The sequence below is a fragment of the Stenella coeruleoalba genome, assembly GCF_951394435.1.
Source record: "Stenella coeruleoalba genome assembly, chromosome: 12".
Taxonomy (NCBI): Eukaryota; Metazoa; Chordata; class Mammalia; order Artiodactyla; family Delphinidae; genus Stenella; species Stenella coeruleoalba.
The window spans coordinates 33,802,709-33,825,752 of NC_137158.1; the positions used below are offsets into that span (position 1 = coordinate 33,802,709).

At 34.1% G+C, this 23,044-nt stretch overlaps 1 protein-coding gene across 2 annotated transcripts in view; it reads right to left on the reverse strand.

Annotated features, from left to right (window-relative positions):
- ASCC3 (activating signal cointegrator 1 complex subunit 3) overlaps positions 1–23,044 on the reverse strand; it is a 334,028-nt gene that overhangs the window by 264,322 nt on the left and 46,662 nt on the right. For both annotated transcript variants that reach the window (XM_079939010.1, XM_079939009.1), the window contains exon 5: positions 4,707–4,827. In XM_079939010.1, the coding sequence (XP_079795136.1) occupies positions 4,707–4,827 (121 nt within the window). The remainder of the gene's footprint in view (positions 1–4,706; positions 4,828–23,044) is intronic.

Genomic DNA, 23,044 nt, shown 5'->3' on the forward strand with positions numbered 1-23,044 from the left:
AGAAAAAAAAACTGTCATGAAGAACCTAGGGGTAAGACAGGAATAAAGACACAGACCTACTAGAGAATGGACTTGAGGATATGAGGAGGGGGAAGGGTAAGCTGTGACAAAGCGAGAGAGAGGCATGGACATATATACACTACCAGACGTAAGGTAGATAGCTAGTGGGAAGCAGCCGCATAGCACAGGGAGATCAGCTCGGTGCTTTGTGACCGCCTGGAGGGGTGGGATAGGGAGGGTGGGAGGGAGGGAGACACAAGAGGGAAGAGATATGGGAACATATGTATATGTATAACTGATTAACTTTGTTATAAAGCAGAAACTAACACACCATTGTAAAGCAATTATACTCCAATAGAGATGTTAAAAAAAAATAAATAATCTCTAGGTCCATCCATGTTGAGGCAAATGGGATTATACCATTCTTTTCTAAAGTGGAGTAATATTCCATTGCATACATATACCACATCTTCTTTATCCATTCATTTGTCAATGGACACTTTGGTTGCTTCCATGTCTTGGCTATTGTAAATAGTGCTGCTATGAACACTGGGGTGCGTGTGTCCCTTCAAATTAGAGTTTTCTCCAGATATATGCCCAGGAGTGGGACTGCAGGATCATATGGTGAATCTATTTTCAGTTTGGTTTTTCTTTTCTTGTTTTTTGGTCACGCCACATAGCTTGTGGGATCTTAGTTCCCTGACCAGGGATCGAACACAGGCCCCTGCAGTGGAAGTGCAGAGTCCTAACCAGCAGACCACCAGGGAATTCCCTATTTTTAGTTTATTAAGGAACCTCCATATTAGTACATGACTCTTTTTGAATTACGGTTTTCTCAGGGTATATGCCCAGTAGTGGGATTGCTGGGTCGTATGGTAGTTCTATTTTTAGTTTTTTAAGGAACCTCCACACTGTTCTCCATAGTGGCTGTATCAATTTACATTCCCACCAAAGGTGCAAGAGGGTTCGCTTTTCTCCACATCCTCTCCAGAATTTATTATGTGTAGACTTTTTAACAATGGCCATTCTGACTGGTGTGAGGTGATACCTCATTGTAGTTTTGATTTGGGAAATGCAGTTTTTTTTAAAAATGGAAGAAGTCTAGAACCACTAAGAGGAATCAGGTCAATCAAAGCTCAGTGTTTACAAGGTACAATTTAAACCTGTGGTTGGTCAACTCAATATACAGGAAAAATTTTCTTCCAACAGGATTACTTTCTGTGTTTAATTCAATCTTTCCAAGTAGTAGTATCTTGGCTCACTGCAGCCCTAAAAGAACTGATAGGAATGTCACTGAAAGCAAACCAAGTCAATACTGTTACTGTGTTAAGGACCTACTAGGTGCCAGGCACTGCTGCTAGGCTAGGAAGACAATGAAGAATGAAATTGGTCCATACTCTGAAGGAGCACAGTGCAAGTTATTTTATCAACTTCCAAGATCCAATACAGAACAAGGAAGGAATTAAGCTTAGCATCAAGAGGGGGAAATTAGCTTTCTAAGTCAAATCTTCACAATTCTCAGACATTTGTCACTATCTCATTACATGATTTTGAATAAGTCATTTTAACTCTCAATCACGTGAAACAACCCCTCCGTATAATGGCTCTATAAGTCGCAAAAAGGAAAGTGAGAAATAAAGATTTATTACATCTCAAAATTATGAAATAAGATATAATCCCATCTATATTAGAACTACATTTTAGAGCTCAAAAGTATTTTTCTAAGTAAGTCTTATATGTTTTACTTTGTAAATAAATCTTATATACTATTAAAATGATTGAATTTATAACCAACTAACTCTCAGTGTTAGAGAAAGAAAGCAACATACTGGCATTTTTCAAATGTACTCTGAACTATGAAAAAAATTAACCTGCTTTCAAAGTCACACATTCAATGACAGAGATATTAAGCAGGATTTTTTAAAATGTGAATAATGCCATGTACTTATTACTATAAATGAATGTTCAATATTTTGTACGTGAAACTAAATATTTTGGGTGACATACTATATTTGCTAATGACATTAACATTTTAAACAAATGTGACAGTAACAAAATACTACTGGACACATTTGTGATCATCAAAATAAGGAAATTAAAATTATAAGAAGAAAATATGTCTACCTCATTGATAGCTTTATAAGGCCTCAATCAGAATATACTGAAATCCCATAAGATTGAACATAATAGGTGATTTTAAAAATCAAGTTATAAAGCACAAATGCTTAAGTGCATGATTATCCTTGTTGGGTTCAGTTAACTGTAGAGATTGACAAGAAGAAATGAAACGAATAAGCTTAACAGCAATTCTAAAACAAAATTTTACTGAAGAACACTTAGAGCTTGTATCCTTTTAAAATGTTATTATGACAGAAAAAGTCTTGTATAACTACTCAAAACACTGTCATTTGACAGCATGAGCTAACTTAATTTTTATTTTATGATACACCTCGTACTAAACATTCTCTACAACCATCCCCAAACCAGAATTTAATTCACAACTATCCTCAATTTAGCAGTGAGTACACAATACCCACCCATTTCTCACCTACCTTACATTTCCTGGTTATAAGAACAGAGATAAAGTAGGGTGGATGTATATATATCTGGATAAAAGGATTCAAAGAAAATCAGTATGAAAGCTAGAAAATGCTAAATGGCAGGAAGCTATTGCTCTCTAAGACCATGATTTTGTGGAACAGAGAAAAGAGCAGGATGCAGCTGTCTTACTAAGGTAGCTTAATAGAGAATACAAATACAATTTGGTATTTTTAAGAGAATTTTGAAGGATCGTTAACATAAAATTTATATCAAAAGATATAAATGGATGAGAACAGTGATAAAGTAACAGAGTCTAATGATTCTTTTCTTCAAGAATATTTCTTTCTCCCTCCCCCCCAAAATAAGGAAAATCATCTTTAATGAAGATACACAAAAAACCTAATATGCTCATTTGTCAGCTCTTCTTTTACTACAGTCCTTAGAAGAAGTTTGTTTAAATGCCCCCAATTTTCTATGGTATAATTATTATTCTTAAATAGTAGCAACATTAGTAACAATCTAGCATAGACTAAAAGAGTAAAAGCTGATTGAGAAGAGTAGAAAATATTTCAGGGCAGACTGATGGTTCAAATATTTTTTAATAATTCAAATTTAATATTTGGTTTTAGGTTAAAAAGTGTGTTGCTTCTTATTAAAGTTATCCTAGTAGAATAAAGTTTGTGTATAAATGTTAAACAAAAATGGACATAATGAAACTACAAAATATTAACTCATCATCCACAGCTTTCTTAAAAAAATATGTGAAGCTGAACTCATTTTGAACTTTTCGTTAATAAATTAGCACTAATAAAAGGTGGGATCAGTACGTATCAGCACTTAAAAGGCTGACAAAATGAACATCAAATCCTCAGAAATTACATCGCAAGACCAGATATTTAAATTCATTCCTTTTCTTCTGGCAGATACACATTTTAAATGCTCCTAAGTTCTGCTGGCTTATTGCAATGTCTGATTAAGCACTGTTTAACAGGTGAAAGTCCTCTTACAGCAAGGTAGTTTATAAGTGTTCAATATACTTAAAGAACCAAGAGACTTGCAGAAAGACAAAGTGGCTAAACTCCAATCTTCAAAGTTTCTAGAAATCTCAAAGTAACTCCAAGGCAACTATCAGTAATCAAAGTGTAGGATAAAGAAAACCCATAAGAAATTTTGGATTTAAATTAAGGCTCTTTTTGTAATTTCCTTTCAGTGCCACACTCATAAGGAAAAGGTGACGTCACTTACATAAAAGAAGGGTAAATGTTGACTAGTTTGAAGAAGGGGGTCTAATTTCTTATGCCCATGCACTTTTTAGAACTTCCAAGCTATTTATAAAGCTGGCAAAGACATTTGGGTAAAGGTAAGAAACTCAGTTTTCCTACTTACCACCTAAAACCTGAGTTTGGCATCAGCTGCATCATAGTAAGTCAGGCTTTTAAAAAAAAAAAAAATTTTAGCTTCCTTGACAACTCTTTCTAATTCTTCTGGGGTTTTCAAACATATGTAATACATAGCTATATGTATGTTCAACTTGCTGGGTGTGATAACTGTATTTCAGGTAAGCAGGAGACTCTTATTGTATGTTGAAATTTTATATCTGAAGTATTATAATGTCTGCAACTTCTAGTCATTGTTCAGCAAAAATTTTAAATGTGCATATGTGTGTGTCCATGTGTGCATACGCCTGTGTGTGTGTGTGTGTGTGTGTGTGTGTGTGTGTGTGTGTGTGTGTGTGTAGAGAATGATAATGGGGGGTGGAAGCAAAATGTTAGTGATGGTGAATCTACATGAAGAGTACGTGAGTATTCATTACACTATCCTATCCTTGCACCACTACTAAGGTCTGAAAGTTTTCAAAATAAAAGTGGTTATAAATTATAACTCTACTTGACCCACTCTAAGCACTATATGTATTTCCTTAAAATTCTTTTTTGTCTTTCCAAATCTTCTACTATACCTAAACATAAACAGAATCTCTGACATAATACCCTATTTGGGGCATTGACACTTGTTTCATAATCTGCCACACCTAAAATCTACTTAAGAGAATGGTATCAGTAAGCTACATAATCAACCAAAGAATATTAAAAGTATAATTGTATTAAATAGACTGCTAAACAATGAATTTTTCCTTTAAAATAGAATTACCACTGAACACTTCTTACCTTGAAGAGCTTGCAACTTATGATCATTTGAAGAATTAAGAAATCTGTCCACAATTGTAATTCTGTTCTGGAGGAGTTTCTCAATAAGTTCAAGTCCATCAGGTCCCAGCAGTTCAAACAGCTTATAAGAGGAAAATCAAAACAAACTGTTACCTCAAAATTAATTATTTTTTCAAGTTATTAACACCCTATTCAACACAGCTATGAAGCTAAACTAACACAGAAGAAACTAAAAAGTATTTAGAAAAGAATCATAAGAAAATAATAACTTAGGAAAGTTACATTGCTTCACATTGCTAAGGAGCTTTCGGCTTCATAAGACTATCTGCAATTATATAATTAAAGAGCACGATCCAACTGTTAAAATAATTATGATTTATATATAAAACTCTAAATCACAGAATAAAAAATTCTGACACTTGTTTTTTTCTTGGTATAACCAAGTGAAATTCTAAAATTAATTTGCTTTTTAACATACCATTCTGGTTTTCCCAAATAGAGTGCAGAGTACCATTTTTCTTACAACTTACTAATAAGAGCTATCATTTTAGAGTTAAAAATCATTAGAATGTTTTAATAAATCATGACATGCCAAATTTTTAGTGCTTAAAAAACAATTAATTGTATTTTTCTGTTAAAGTGTATTTTTATTATTTTATTATTGCTTAATTAGTAAGTATCAATAATTTTCAATGCTTAATATATGTGAAATCTGAAACACAGTACTGCAAGTGCTTTCTGTAACTTTATTAAAAGTTTTTATGCATATTCTACTCTCCTATGCATAGTGATTGCCAAAGATTAAGTTGATTCCAGAGTCACAGAACCAGTTTTAGGATTCAGAGACTTTCAATTATATAACTGTATGAAATAACTGTGCCAGAAAGCCTTTAGATTTCCTCATATATGGTTTGGGGGTATATATATATTTCCTGTCCAGAAATGTTATACTTTAATTCTACATGTGAAGATTTTATATTAAACAAATTCTAACTGTTCTTAGAGAATCCACACAAATAAAAATATCATTAAAAGTAGGAATTTTATGTTGAGTATATATAAGGCATTAAATATTTAGTAAATATTTTCCTTTTGCTGTTCATTTTACTGACACTATCTAAACAGAAGGCCACCTGTCTTCCACCCTGTCCCCAAATGTGGACAGGCCTTATCTTTGGGCAAAACATCAAGGAAAATACTGGTGACCAATCACTCTCACTGTGGCTGATAGTGATTCCACACAAGGAGAGGCAAGCCTAGAATTTAGGCTACAGCCTACCCCTTCCATCAAGTACTCAGATTCGAAAGCAGGGGTGTCACTCAGAAAGAAGCCTTCCATTGTCCCCACTCCTAGCTCCAGAGTTCTGCCTCAGAAATCTTGCCTGAGGGTAGAACCAAGCCATAAAACAGAAAGATCCCAATCTCTTCCAAAGAAATAGACCACATCTGCAACCAGGCCATGAAGTTGAAGCCAAAGGGCTAGCTCAGAAAGAGCAGAGGTTGTGGTGAACCACAATTAGGAGAAGATTCACAGATTCAACAACTAAGTTACAAGAGAGAACTGAGGGGAGAGACAACTGGGACGACCCTCTTGGGGTGAGACTATATATCAACACTGACCTTTGGAATTACTCCTTCAAAGGGGTCACAAATTTACTGGATTAGTTTATGGAGGAATTTATGTCCCAGGGGCATTTTTGTAAACATCAGAATGGTCAGCTGGGAATTAGTAAAGATCACATGTGGGTTCAAGTCCCGATCTGAACAGCTGAATGGAGTCAGGGGAAGCGTAGAAAAGGGTTGCTTGTGCTAACGCTACCTTCATCCCAAAGGGACTATGGGTATACTCACAGGTGCGGCTCCCTGGGGAACAACATCAGAAGCTCAACACTGTGGAGTGAGGGTAGAAGGAACTGTTTGCACTAAAATAATCCAGCAGGTCACTAAACAAATAAACAAGCAAATGACAGTAACAAGCCCTGGAGGTGGCAGACTAGATGAAATGGACAAATTCCTAGAAAGACACAAGCTACCAAAAGTAATCCAAGACAGACAACCTGAATAGACCTAAAACAAGTGAAAGATTAAATTAATAATCAAAAAACATCCACAAAGAAAAGTCTAGGTCCAGATGGCTTCAATGATGAATTCTACAAAGCATTTTAAGTTAAAACCAATTCCTCACAAACATTTTCAAAAACAAGAGGAAAGAATATTTCACAACTCATTTTATGAGGTCAATATTACTCTGACCCCACAACCAGACAAATAAATATGTCATAAGAAAACTAAAGACCAGTACTTCTTAGGAATATGGACACAAAAGTCCTCAGTGAAATACAAGCAAACCAGATCAAATCCAGCAATTTATAAAAAGAATTATATACCATGACAATGTGAGATTTATGTCAGGAATATCAGGTTAGTTCAACATAAGACAATCAATTTATATATTATAGCAACATAATAAAAAGCAAAAATCACAAGATCAGCTCAACAGATGCAGAAGAACCATTTGATAAAACCCAACATCCTTTTATGGTAAAAAACATTCAACAAGTTAGGACTAGAAAGGAACTTCTAATACCTGATAAAGGGCATCTATGAAAATCCCACAGTTAACATCATACTTAATGGTGAAACACTGGATTAGTTTCCCACTAAGAACAGAAACAAGACAAAAAAATGTGCATTTGTGACTTCTACTGAACATTGTACTGGAGGTTCAAGTCAGGGTAATTAGGTAAGAAAAAAGAAATAAAAAGCAACCAGATTGAAAATTAAGAGGTAAAACTATTTCTATTTATAGATCACTATGATCTTCTATGTGGAAAATACTAAAGAATGTACTAAAATACTATTAGAACTAATAAATAAGTAAAGTTTTCAAAAAGTGAGCCAAGACCATTCAGTTAGGAAAGATCAGTCTTTTCAATAAATGATGGGACAACTGGCTAGCCACATGAAATAAACTGAAGTTGGACCATTATACCATATACAAAAATTAAATCGAAATGGATCAGTGATCTACATTTAACATATAAACTTATAAAACTCTTTACAGAAGTAAGTTTAATGGGCTCAGATTTGGTAAGGGATTCTTAAATATGACACCAACAGCATGAGCAACAAAAGAAAACACAGATAATTTGGATTTCATCAAAATAAGAAACAACTGCTTCAAAGGACACCATCAAGAAAGTGAATAAAACAACTCACAGAATGGGAGAAAATATTTGCAAATCATATATCTGTTAAAGGACTTGTATCCAGAATATATAAAGAGTTCTTACTAATAATAAAAAGACAACCAATGAAAAAAATGAGCAAAGGATCTGAATTTATCCAAGGAAAATATATAAATGGCCAATAAGCACGTGAAAAGATGCTCAACATCATTAGTCATCAAAGAAATGCAAAGAAGAACCACTGGAACAACTATTTTTTTTAATGGAAAATAGTAAGTGTTGGCAAGGATGTGGAGAAAACTGGAATTCTCATACAGTGCAGGAATACAAAGTTGTGTAGCCATTGTGAAAAACAGTTTTCTGGTTCCTCAGTAAGTTAAACACAGAATTACAATATGACCCAGCAATTCCATTCCTAGGTATATACCCAGAAGAATTTAAAACATGTGTCCAAACAAAAACTTACACACAAACAGGGCTATTAACACAGCCAAAAGGTAGAAACAACCCAAATGTCCATCAACTCATGCATGGATAAACAAAATGTGGTATACATCCACAGCACAGAATATTACTAAGCCATAAAAATGAATTAAGTAGGGCTTCCCTGGTGGCATAGTGGTTGAGAATCCGCCTGCCAATGCAGGGGACACGGGTTCGAACCCTGGTCAGGGAAGATCCCACATGCCGCGGAGCAACTAAGCCTGTACGCCACAACTACTGAGTCTGTGCTCTAGAGCCTGTGGGCCACAACTACTGAGCCCGTGTGCTGCAACTACTGAAGCCCGTGCACCTAGAGCCCATGCTCCGCAGCAAGAGAAGCCAGAGCAATGAGAAGCCCACACACTGCAACAAAGAGTAGCCCTGGCCCGCCGCAACTAGAGAAAGCCCACATGCAGCAACGAAGACCCAACACAGACAAAAATAAATAAATTAACTTTTTAAAAAAAAGGAATGAAGTAGTGTACAACATGGATGAACCTTCAAAACATTTTGCTAAGTGAAAGAAGCCAGTCACAGAAGGCCACGCATTATGATTCCATTTATATGAAATGTCCTAAATAAGGAAATTTCTAGAGACAGAAAGTAGGCTAGTGGTTGTTTAGGGCTTGGGGGTTGGGAGAAGGGGGCGGGGGAGTAGGGGAATACTAGCTAAAGGCTTAGGATTTCTTTTTGAGGTTTTGTAAATGCTCTAAAATTGACTGTGGTGATGGTTGCACATATCTATGAATACACTAAAAAACACTGCTTTATAACATTTTAAGTGGGTGAACTGTACGGTATGTGAACTATATATCAATGAAGCTATTTTTTAAAATTATGAACCAAAATGACTTAAGATATTAAAAGTAACCAATAAACTGTTGAGGGTTGAAAAATAAAGATTAAATACAATTTTCCTGATAAGCATTTTAAGTGAGTGTTTTGAATTGCTTTTAGACACAAGTCCCATGCTTAAGGTAAGGGTGATATTAAAGAATAAGCAAATTCAAAAAAGATAAATGTAATACATACCTACAAAGATACCTTCTCCCCCCATATTCCAAACAAATTGTAGTAGCAAATGCTCTCTACATACAGTATGAAATGTCTTTTATATGCTATCAACCTTCAAAGAACATGTTAATTCTTAAATTGCGACCATTTCCTCCATAAGAATGTGATTTATTGTGGCAGCTACCCTTGCATATTTGAAATATAATGTTGACATATGATAAATTAGAGATTCAGAAATTTTTAGTCCAACATAATTTTAGGAAACCACCAATGTATCTGGAAGATAACTTCTAGATAAAACATCTCAGATATAGAATCACAGCACAAAGAGCATGTTATTTCTTAAAAATAATACACCTAAGACCTAGCAAAAGAGACAAGAAGGCTGTTTTGCTCTGAATAGCAGGACTTCCATAACCCAAAATGAAGAATCCCCAGCAGAATTCTGAGATCAGCTGCCATCAGATTTAAAGCAATCCCAAATTATGCTTTCCCTAACATTTGTCATTTTCATCTACACTGAGAGCAGGTGCAGTTCTCATTCAAGATTCGCACTACAAACTAATTTGGCACTGAGAGTGACTGTCTGTAAAGGTGCAACTGTCTGGATCATTGCTCTATACACTGACACAAGTTCCAGAAGCTATCAAATTGAAAAAAAAGGCGGGAAAAGTTAGCTATGGGTAGAGAAACAGGCATCAACTACAGAGTTTAAAAAAACAAAAATGCAGCTCTCAAAACAATAAAAAGGCTAGTTTTACTACTCTGGCTATAAATTAAGGATATGAGATTCAAAGGAAACACAATAGGAATAGACAGGTAATATCCTTTTCCTGGTAGATTTTGCTAAAGCCACTATTATCTATTAAGGAACTTCTCAATAGACAAAGGTGCTCAGGGTTCTCATTGTTATTATAATTCCTTTTTCATTAAATTAAATTATCAAATTAAAGTAGTTCTTCATTAAAGTAAAAAAATTAACCAACAGACTATGTTCCTGAGATGCCAAAAAAAAGAAATTATCGCAGAACACGCACAGATTACCTTTTAAACTTTTTTTTTGTTTGTTTTTAATTTTTTTGGCCACTCTGCACAGCATGTGGGATCTTAGGTCCTCGACCAGGGATCGAACCCAGTCCCTCTGCCTTGAAAGCACAGTCTTAACCACTGGACTACCAGGGAAGTTCCTGTACAGACTAACATTACTAATAAGCAGCATTACTTCCTTATTTCTTACACTTGTAACAGATGAATGTAGTTTGTGAATCTCTCAGGAAAGGTAAACACCACTTTCCACTGTATTCTGTGTTATATCATTTTTATTCCAATAGGAACAATGCTCTAGTGGATGCTATATCCCCAACACAGTATCAAAATGAATCACACACATTACCTCATCATAAAAGCAAAATATAAATTAATGAAAACCTTTAAATAATATATCACAGAAAATTATACTATAAATCTTAGGAAAATTGGTAACAAGAAGTTATAATGGGCCTAAATAAGAACTATAAATCTGTTCAAGAGCTGGGGTATGCAGATATGCTGAGGGTTTGTGAAACCACAGAATAAACATGACAAACACACTTGCATTATGGATTTACTCAAAGATTTAGAGGCAAAACATTATTTCCAAGTAAAAGGCAATTCTGGTCATGTTAATGTCCTGTTTGAACCCTATTTCTCAGGTTAGTCAAAACATGTTGAATAAAGTATTTAATCACTAAAACAGGCTTTAACGATAATAAAATTCATATTTATAAAAGGTTTGTCAGTTCCATTCTGTTTCCATCTAGTCAATGTTAAAGAATTCATTAAAAGTCAAAAATAAGTCTATCTGAAGTTCCGAAAAGACCTCTTTCAAAAGAGAGACCAACCATTCTCCCTAGCAAATAGTCAACGGGCATTCTGAAAAACAGCTAGTGACGCACAGTAGGCATAATATCTTGATGTGAATGAGGTATCCTTTTGGACAATACAGTTAAGCGGATTATGGAATTATTCTCAATATGGAGATCACCCACTAAAGTTGTTCTTTAAAGAGTGGTCATGGCTCTGTCCTGTTCAAAATTTTATCAATTATATATAAACTAGAAGATATTAAATTAAATTTGTTAAAGGTGCCAATTTAGTTCATGATAGAATCAGAATTTTAAAATTTTCTAAATAGTCTGATATAATCTGGCCAGACCTAAGGAGAAGCAATAGAGGTAAATATAAAACCCCACAATTAGGTTTAAAAAACTCATGTGTACTTGTACAAGATGGGGAAACCTTATCCCACAAATAAATTCCTAAGAAAAATCCTGAAAGGGTAGGGGGCTGGTTATTTACAGGTTCAATATGAATAAATAATGTAATAAAGGCTAGGGAAAAATTTAATGTAGTAATAGCAATACTGTATCTCCAAAACCCCATTTAGCATCTCAAAGGATACTACACTGCTTGAACCATATTTAGAGGGCTGAGTTCAATTCTAATCTATACTTTTTAAGAAGGTTACAATAAAAAACTAAAGAAAAGAACATGAAAAAGAAAGTAAAAATAAGATATATCTATGCAGACTGTTACTATTATCCATTCTGTCTGAAGGATAACAGATATTACTATTATCCATTCTGTTTGAAGGATACTCATTCATAGATTTGATAAAGATAATGAATATTATTCTGGTCCCATCTTCCTGGATCGTCCTCCATGCATCACTCCACATTGCTAAATACCCCTTATCCTTCTTGAAACATACTTTTCCTCTGATATCCTTGACACACCATTCTTTTTTTTAAGTAATTTTATTTTATTTTATTGAAGTAGAGTTGATTTACTATACTGTGCCAATCTCCGCTGTGCAGCAAAGTGACTCAGTTATACACATAGAGGCATTCTTTTCTAATATTCTTTTCCATTATGGTTTATCACAGGATACTGAGTATAGTTCCCTGTGCTAGACAGTAGGACCTTGTTGTTTATCCATTCTAAATGTAATAGTTTGCATCTACCAACCCCAAACTCGCAGTCTATCCCTCTCCCTCCCCTTCTCCCGCTTGTCAACCACAAGTCTGTTCTCTAGACATGCCATTCTTTTGATATGTATCCTACCACTCTGGCTGGTACATTCCTATCTCTTCTTTAGGCTCCCTTTGACTATTAAATGTTGGAGTTCCTTAAGGTTTAATCCCAGGCTTTCTCTTCCACTCCATGTTCTCTCCTTAGCTGTTCACATGCAAGCCCTCAGCTCCCATTAGCAAGCATATACTGAAAACTCATAAAATCACACATCCTTCCCAGATCTCTACTCTGAGCTTCATGTAACAAATTGTCCAGTTACCATCTTCACTTGGAGGTCTTAAGGCCTCTCACAATTCCACATATGTCCAAAACGATCTCTTGGTTTTCCACCCACTTCACTGTAAGTATTCTTTATTTCCATGAATGGCATTGCCATCCTTCCAGTTACACAAAAGCCTAAAATGCACCCTTACCACCTCTTTATGCATCGCACCCAATCCTACCCCGTCATCCACTTCACTCTTAAATTCTCTCGATCTCAACTACTAAACAGATTTCAAGCCTTTCTCCTTGTCTGTTTTAAGATCCCAAACAGTTATTGCCTGTACCATGCAAAGGGCTTCCTAAATAGTTTCTGCACATCTATCCAAAACACATTCCAATCCATTCTCCACATAGCAATGACAGAAGATGTTAGGAAATGTAGGTCTGATCAACGTATGCTACCTTCCCTCCAAACCTTGCCAACAAACTTCCAATTGCTCTCCATTGTTCTCAAGATGAAGTACTGAACTGAACTGAACACAGAAGCAGAACCTCAAAACATCAAAAAGTGCTACACTAAGAGTCAAAAATACTGATGTATATTCAATTACATTGCTCTGACTAGAAAGAATTTTAATATCATTAATAAAGTTAAATACTCTTTTTAAAACAGCATCCTTTTTAATTCTCCATTTCTATGTATGTTTTATAATGAGCATAAGGTATCACAGCATAATTTAAAATTATACTGTATATCATATACAGTTTAAAATTAAATAACTGCATTTATATCAGGGATACATTATCAAACGTGGTTAGAAAGTATAATCAAAAAAGTTTGGAGACGAATGCTTTAAAGTATCATTCTGTTATGAAAGTTTTGCACAATGTAAGTTTTCTTATTTGGATATATCTTATAACCAATATTTATATTTAATATAATATTTTTTCTGAAAATGTTCTTACATGAATGGTGTTTCTGAAAATGGTCAGTAGAATTATAATATTATAATTTAAATTATAAAATTATAATTTAAATCACATAATTATAATTATATGTAAATTATAAATTAAATTATATTAAATAAATTATTTAATATATTAAATATTAAATTATATTTAATTTATAATTATAGAATGTAAGGAAATACAGATTAGGTACAATCCACTGATACCACTGCTACTCATATTTTCAAAACTTTTGTGTAAGTGCATTCTACATCAGCAACTCAGTTTTTACTTTATATTACCCCCTGTCAGTCAACTTAATTTAATAATTTACCAAGCTTATGAACACTAGTAACACACAGCAGTTTAGGTTAGGAGAAAGTCAGTCTGGGCTCAAATCATAAGCCTGCTGCTCATTGGCTTTAGGAGCTTAGACATCTGCTCTGAGCCTCCTTTTCTCATTTGTAAAGTGGGAATAAGGGTACATACATACCCTTCACAGGGTTGTGATGTGAACTAAATAATGTATGTAAATGTATATGACACAGTGCCTTGCATATAATAAGTAATTAACATTAGGTATTTAGTATTACCAAAATAAACGAATCATAATCAAATAAGGGAGTAAGAAAAGTACACAAAATAATTTGTATCGCAGTGAAAACGATAACAAAACCTAATACTTGTACACTAGTTATGTCCCAGGCAAGTAATTAAGTTCTTTATGTCTAAAGCAAACATTTTCACAGTCTTCATCTGAAGAAATATTCAGTGAATCTTTGCTAAATGTACATAATACTAATGCATTTATCATATAAAAGCAATCATGATAGAATAATAATTCAAAGAAAATACTACAAAAGTATGAATAATCAACTATCACTTGTCAGGAAATAAATGAACATACAACAAATATTAACACAAATATCTGACATGCATATTTACTTCAGCATTTTTTCTCAAGAAAGTGTGCTCATGATTGTAAATATGTGCATGCATACATTCTAACTCCAACTTCTGCTAGTAAAATTATTCTTGGTTCAATGGTGAAACTAAATACAATATATCCTAGTGTTCTGTAAAAAGCACCGATAGATTTGAAACCATTGCTTCAACTAAAACTTTAATCACTGGTTAGATCACAGCTTCCTTAACCTTCCTGACAACCACCAGTATGTCTCCTCCATTTCAGTCTGTTAAATAAAAGAACCAGATGAATCTCCCTCACAGCTTTCACATACACCCATACATTGTAGAAACTACAATGGGGTAATCTCATCTAAGCTCAGTTTAGAAGGGACCTTGGAGGACATCTAAACAAAGCTCTCAAAAATCAATAATTACTGCCAAAGGAGTCCGAAAAACAGGACAGCTGAGAACACGGGCTTGGACTCAGAACTAAGTTTATCAATTTTGTCAATTCCTACTTATATGACTATGGGAACTTTCTTAAGTTCTCTGTGCCTCAGCTTTCCTTTCTGTTAAAAGAAATTAGCATGGTATCTGACAACAGGTGCTCTATACATATTTACTGCTGTTATTGACATTTTTTTTTTTTCTGGCTAATGAACACCCAGCATACTTCCACCAGCAAGTAGAACACTTCATAAGGAAACTCATGCCACTGCTAGAGGATGCTTAAAGTCAAAAGATCCTTCCGTACATTGAGCCCAATCAGACTCACTATAGCTTTCACCTAACACTGGCTGTGCCCTCTGGGGTTACAGAGAATGATCTTAATAATATTTCTACAAGACAGCCCTTCAAAAATTTAAAGATAAGGCCAAGTAAAGTATTAGGCACACTTCACTCGTAAGTTCTTTCCTTCCCAGGTAAACATACATCAATTCCTTACTATTAGTCATATAATTTGGTTTCTTGATGATTCTTTATCCAGGTTCGTTTAGAAATCTACCTTTTACTGAGCCTTTTACTTTTAATGGCATCCAAAACTGAGCATAACATTTCAAATATAATTTGATTGGGGCAGATCAAGAGATTAAAACAACTCTGGATTAGATGTTAAACTTTTCTAAACATAGCTTAAATTGGTAACAATATCACACTATTGGCTCAAATTGAATGTGTAGCCAAGTAAAAGTATTTGGTTTTAGTTTTTTTCCACATAAATTCCTAGTAGGCAGATTCCCATATCCTGTACTTTATATAATAATTTTTAAGCCCAAAATTTCAAATAGATCCCTTATAAATTTCATTTTCTTCTTTTTTTTGTTTTTTTAGTCTTTAGAGAGCTTTTAAAATCTGGATTCTGGCAATCTATATATCAGTAAACACTATCAGTGTTGAACCAGTCCAGAACACAAGTTCAATAACTGTGCCTTTATACAAATTATTGATTAAAGTACTGAGGACAGGACAAAAGTAAAAAACTACAGGATAAAGAATGGAGACCTGATTCCAAATTGGCAATGAACCAATATTTACAATAAGGTTTTTCAATCAACTATTAACTCCATTTAACTGTATTAATCACTGCTGACATTTCTCGGTATATCTTGTCTAATTTAGATTCTTCAATATCTAGTATTGTAGCCACTAGTCACACAAGGCTATTTGTATGCCAAGTAATTACAATTAAACAAAATATGAAATACAATTCCTCAGTTACATTTAACCATGTTTCAAGAGATCAGCAGCCGCATGTGGCTAGTGACTACTGTGTTGAAGAGCAAACAAAATATTTCAATCATCACAAAAAGACAGCACTGGTCTAGGAGATATTTTGATTGTACTGTAAAACACTGCTTAGATCTAGATACAATATGTTTACACAGCAAAATCTATCTGTCTAGTTTATCACACTGACTACCAAATTAGGGTTTTTTAAAAAAGCTCATAGTTTACATTAGAGTTTATTTACTCTTTGTGCTGTATATTCTACAAGTTTTGGCAAATGTATGATGACCACAATGACATGTATCTATCATTACAGTATCATACAGAAGAGATTCACTGCCCTAAAAATCCCCTATGCTCCACCAATTCACCCCTTTCTCCCTTCTCCCCAACCCCTGGTAACCACTTATTTTTTGACTATCTCCAAAATTTTGCCTTTTACAGAATGTCACATAGATGGAATCATATAGTGTGTACCCATTTCAGATTGACTTCTTTCACTTAGCAATAATCATTTAAGGTTCTTCTAAGTTTTTTCATGGCTTGCTGGCTCATTTTCTTTTACCACTGAATACCACAGTTTATCCATTTCCCTACTGAAGAATATCTTGTTTGCTTTTGACAGTTGTCTTTATTTTTTATTTCATTAAATTCTGTTTTTTACTCAAATTATCTCATCCATAAAAATATGCAAGCAAGTCCTATACAGAGAAATGCGGAAAGAATCTCACTAAATTTCACACTTTTCATTTTTTTTCTTTTCCAAATTTTCTACAATGAACACATACTATTTAATCAGAAGAGGTTTTATTTATTATTTTTTTTAATAATACAAACCAGGGCTTCCTTGGTGGTGCAGTGGTTAAGAATCCGCCTGCCAATGCTGGGGACATGGGTTCGAGCCCTGGTCCGGGAAGATCCCACATGCCGAGGAACAACTAAGCCTGTGCACCACAACTACTGAGCCTGCGCTCTAGAGCCTGCAAGCCGCAACTACTGAGCCCACGAGTCACAACTACTGAAGCCTGCACGCCTAGAGCCCATGCTCCTCAACAAGAGAAGCCACAGCAATGAGAAGCCTGCGCACCGCAACGAAACAGTAACCCCCGCTCGCCACAACTAGAGAAAGCCTGCGCACAGCAACGAAGACCCAATGCAGCCAAAAATAAATAAAATAAATTTATTTATTTTAAAAATAAATAAATAAATAATACAAACCAGATTCTGATTTACCAATTTTGTGTGTGTGTGTGTGTGTGTGTGTGTGTGTGTGTGTGTGTGGTACGCGGGCCTCTCACTGTTGTGGCCTCTCCCGTTGCGGAGCACAGGCTCCGGACGCGCAGGCTCAGCGGCCATGGCTCACGGGCCCAGCCGCTCCGCGGCATGTGGGATCTTCCCGGACCGGGGCACGAACCCATGTCCCCTGCATCGGCAGGCGGACTCTCAACCACTGCGCCACTAGGGAAGCCCTGATTTACCAATTTTTTTAACTTTTTGTCCGCTAAGGACACAAAGCATCACTAACTTAATAAATAAAATAGGTTTTCACAAATTGCCATATTTGGAATGAACACTATATAAACCAAAAAAAATCATGTAGACAAATCAGCTGATAACTAATAGTACAAGGACCAATGAATAATTTAAACTTTATTTCCTCTACCAAATCTTATTTTTCAAATGAAAAACCTTTTTTTTAATCAAGCACAATGTAACCACATAGGAATCACGCTAACATACACCATTTTCTAAACATTCTGATCACTGAAAAACTATTTCAGTAATTTTAATAATATAATTATTATTAGTTCATAATAGCAATAAAATAGATGTTTTAACAATTTAATCATTTGAGGTAGTAAGCAAATCCCTTATCCTAATATCTAACTGGAACTACTTAAGAGATGCAATAAGTGCAGAATGTCCATTATATTCTTTCCAAGTAGAAGAGTCATGGATGGCACTTTGAACTAAGCTGGTTAGGGAAAAGAAGAGCAGCTTACAAACAGAAATGAAAAATTTGCTTGAGCATCTATATGGCCAGATTTACAAAATGGAGCAAGTGGGTAAAGTATTACTCTCCAAGTAAGCTTATTTAATTGTATATCAAAAGAAAATTAACATTTTTCAAAGAAAGCAATACCTGTAACTATTAAAATACACATTTACTATTGTTATGAGATTTATTATGTTTCATGGTAGATTGATAATATGCAAGGAATAATGTTTAGCCTCTTTCCTTATTGGCATAGACAATAAAAATCACAGCATTTATTAGGGGATCTTTCTATTTGGGGTATTTTCAAGACACTTAACTCTCTACACAGAAATTGAATCTCCAGGAATATTATACCACACATCACTTTTTCTGGGTATCAGTTGATACATAAAATGCATAAGAAATGAAGTTATGATAACCAGGTACTCATATAAAACAAGAGACAGGGATAAAAATACCAAAATAAAGCAAAAAATATATAAGGCTTACTAATAATATAAGTAACAATGAGCTCCTGGTTTGGTTTTTTGTTGTTGAAATTATCAAAGTACTTGTAAAGTCTATAGTTAAGTTATTCTTATTAAAACTACATAACTGTCATGATTAATTTTCCATTGCCTTGAGCAAACTTAAGATTTCAATTTTAACCCTAAGTAGAAAGAAAAGCTGAATAAGTGTTTATTGGTCACTGTTTCTGACAGTACAATCGACATTCTATATACTGAATTTAGTTATTCTACTATTTTCAAGTTTTAGAGTGTTTCTAAATAACAAAACCCTTAAGCAGTTTGTCACAATAAAAAATATGATGATCCTATAAGGATAATCACAGTCATTTCTCTTAAAAAAAACTAAACTAAAATATATTTTACTTTTAAATTTCTTAAAACTATCTTCAAAAAACTCTCTTCCCTTTTATGCTTAACCTGTGAAGGAGGCTGACTTCTGAAAACAAGTATTAGCAATTAAGATGAAAAAGAAGGTATGGCACAAAATTCACCTCTTCTGGTAAGATTGCAGAAGGTGAATGCACTTCTGGTAAGATTGCAGAAGGTGAATGCACCTCTTCTGGTAAGACTGAAAAAGAGAAAAACCTAAAAGACACTTCAAACTTAAAAAGAAGAAAAATATCTCCCTGGACCAGAAATTGAGCCAAAAAAAGTAAAACACCGAGTAGGGCTAAAGTAACAAGCTGAGCTCCAGTTCTAGACAGCAAGGCCAGGAGTCTGGCTCCTGTGAGATAACCTAGATGAAAAGTGCTCTGTGGGGACTTCCCGGGCAGTCCAATGGTTAAGACTTCACGATTCCACCACAGGGGGCATGGCTTCAATCCTTGGTAGGGGAACTAAGATCCCACATGCTGTGGCATGGTCAAAAATGTAAAAAAAAAAAAAGTGCTCCTTGTAAACAATGTGCAAAGCAGAACAAGGCTTAGCTGAGGCCAGAGCATGGGCATGGGGCTCCCCTGTTTATAAGAAGGGGCTGAAAAGAACTACTACCAAAATGAGACTTGCGGCCACAATCTATAGCAATCTAAGATGGGGAGGAGGGGGAATGTGGAAGGAAGAAGCTACAAATCAACATCACCATCAGCATAATTAAAATTCTAAAACATATGAAGAAATCTTAAACTAAAAATGACAGTCAACAAAATCAACAATGGAACTTAAGTTCACTCCAGAAGAAGGTAATATGGAACAATGTGATAAAGACTTTCAAGTAAGTACTATTACAAAGCTCCAAGAGGTAACAAAGCAGTTGCTTCCATTAAAAGAATTTATGAAACAAAATAAAAGAGGGTATATTGGAACATTCTATCCTTTTTGCTCAATTTTTCTGTAAACTTAAGGCTGCTATTTAAAAAGTTTATTAATTAAAAAAAGATGATAAATGATTCAAGGAAAAAAGAATTTTAAATCTATATCAACCAAGGTGATTATTCTCCTACTGCTGATAAATATTTGTAAAGTTTAAATGATTGTACACTTGTGGTTTAAACAAAAACTACCTAGTAAAATATAAAAAAGATGCCTAACAAATCTTTGTGGAGAAAATGAGTAAGTAATGAAAAGAGGTAATTAATGATCAATATGAGGTCATTTTCTATCAGCATTAGTTATCGGGTCATAAAATATACATCTCTTTTAACATTCTCATTGGAATCTACTTTATTTTTCAGATACAATAAATGTCTTTGATGTCACTTTATATTTTTAGAGTATTTCAAATGTTATCATCATTATTATTGATTGCATAAGAAAACAAGTAGTTATAAACAGATTAAAATTTTTAAAGAAGAAACCCATTTCCACTGTGAAACAAATACACCTGCTATAACTGGATGTGACTACAAGGACATCAGGCTTGTCCCAACTACTTCATATCTAAAGATTGGGAAACTGCCAGATGTCTTATTATTTAAAACTAATACCTGCAATATGAATAAAATCTAAAACATATGTGGGGAAAAAAAATAAAGAGAAGAGCAACAAAATTAAAAGCTGGTTCTCTGAAAACAAACACTCCTCTATCAAAAATTAGAAAGTAGAAAACAGACAGAAATACAGGGGCAACATAACCAAAAGCTAGTGTAAAAAAAATTTTCTTTTTAAATAAGAAGACATTATGAATAACTGTAGAGCAAAAAGCTTGAATACTTGGCTAGTGAAATGGCTAATTTCACAGAAAATATATAAAATTATCAAATTTGATTTAAGAATAAATAGAAAATTTGAATAAACCAACGACCGGAAAATCTGAATTGCTAATTAATGTCTGCCCTACAAAAAGACACCAGGCAACATAGTTTTAGAAGCATACTTGCTTCAAACTTTCATGAAAGAAATAATTGCTTTCTTATAGAAACCTTTTAAAAAACAGATAAATAAAGCTCCAGAAGTTTATTTTATGAAGTCAGAATAACCTTAGGTATTAGTATTAAAACAGGGTAATTTACAAATTCTCTACTCAGGCTGGGATTCTAAGAATAGTAGAAGGATTGGAAAACCATGTGATGCACCAGTGACTATCCAATAAGCCCCAAGAAAAAGAGGAGGCATTCTGATTCTCATAAATTAAACTAAGGCAAATCCATGTATTTCCTTTCTTAATTATAAAGGGAGGCATTTTAAAACTTAGAGTTGTATCTACACCTCTACTGTATAAACAGCATACATTATACACGGTAGTAAACATGGTATTCAAAGAAAAACTATACTCAATTTAGGGAATGTCTTCCTTTGAGATAACAAGCAATTTTAGATTAGCACATGAAATGATGTGCGTATTGAAAACAAAGAATAATGAAGTATGTTAAAAGAAAATGTTAACTGAGTAATTCTGAAAAAAGTTTTGAATTAACAGTCCATATGGAACTCAGTATCAGAATAATTACATAAAGCAGAGTATGTTATTTATAACATTGTAAATTATTCTTAGTTTGGTTTGTGGCATAAAAAATTATTAAGTATTCATACATTCCAAAATAAAGTCTTAAACAACAAAGGAAAATGACTGTGAAAATTAGGACAGCATTTATTTAGCATTTATTTATCTCTCAAGAAAAATGTGCTATGCAAATTGTTGTTGCACTGCAGAGAATGAGATAAATTATATTTTCAGAATAACTAATGTTCATTATTTACAGGTACTTAATCTAACACAACAACTTAACAAAGCTAAAACCAAGGTCACGACTTAGTTAAAACTACTTGGAATGTAAATACTATTTATTCCTCACATACTATAATTAATTAGATGTATAGTAAGTAAGGTTAAAGCTAGGTACCATTGTATATTTAAAAGCTTACTTTACATTTTCATGCACGTGGCAAATTGATAGCTTCCTTGATTCTTAAAAACAAAATATGCTGATTTTTAGTTGCCTTACTGAATAGAAATTTAGAGCCATCATATGTATGTATGTGCATATGTGCACATGTACATATAAAGCTGGACAAATAATGTATTAAATTTTAAATATTTTTAAAATGCTTACAGCAATTTCTAAATCTAAGTCATACTTATCTATGTTTTTCAACTGAATAAACATTATCCAGAACGTTTTTTACTCATCTCAAACACAGAAATTTATTCTTTATTCTGCTAATAAAATGTATTTATTTCTTTCCCATATCGAAACATTACAGATATTGCTCAAGTTATAAAATCCATATGCTCTTCCAAATTAGTCATAACATTCATTATATCAAACATAATTTTCATGCCCATTCTCCTTTTAAATATATGTATGAAAATTCCAAGAGGAGGAGACTTAAGAAAGCAAGATAATGGGAGTGAGTTGATTGAACTTTGTTACCTTTCCTTTTTGTCTCCCCAAACCTAAGAGTACTTGACACACAACTGAGAATGAATGAATAAACAAGTGAATGAACAGTGCCAAACAGAGAAGAATAAGACTAAATGTACGAAATTTGGTAAAAGGTCTTACTCCTCGAACAACCATTCCAACTATGAGCAAAATAGTTTGGAATCTGTTATTACTACAAATTGGAAACAAGCAAGTATTTTTAAGTCCGCATTGTGAGTTTAAGTTAACATATTAATAATACCTTTTTGGGACTTCCCAGGTGGCGCAGGTTAAGAAACCGCCTGCCAATGGAGGGGACATGGGTTCGAGCCCTGGTCCGTGAAGGTCCCACATGCCACAGAGCAACTAAGCCCGTGTGCCACAACTGTTGAGCCTGCTCTCTAGAGGCCACAAGCTGCAACTACTGAGCCCACATGCCACAACTACTGAAGCCCATGCACCTAGAGCCCTGCTCTGCAACAAG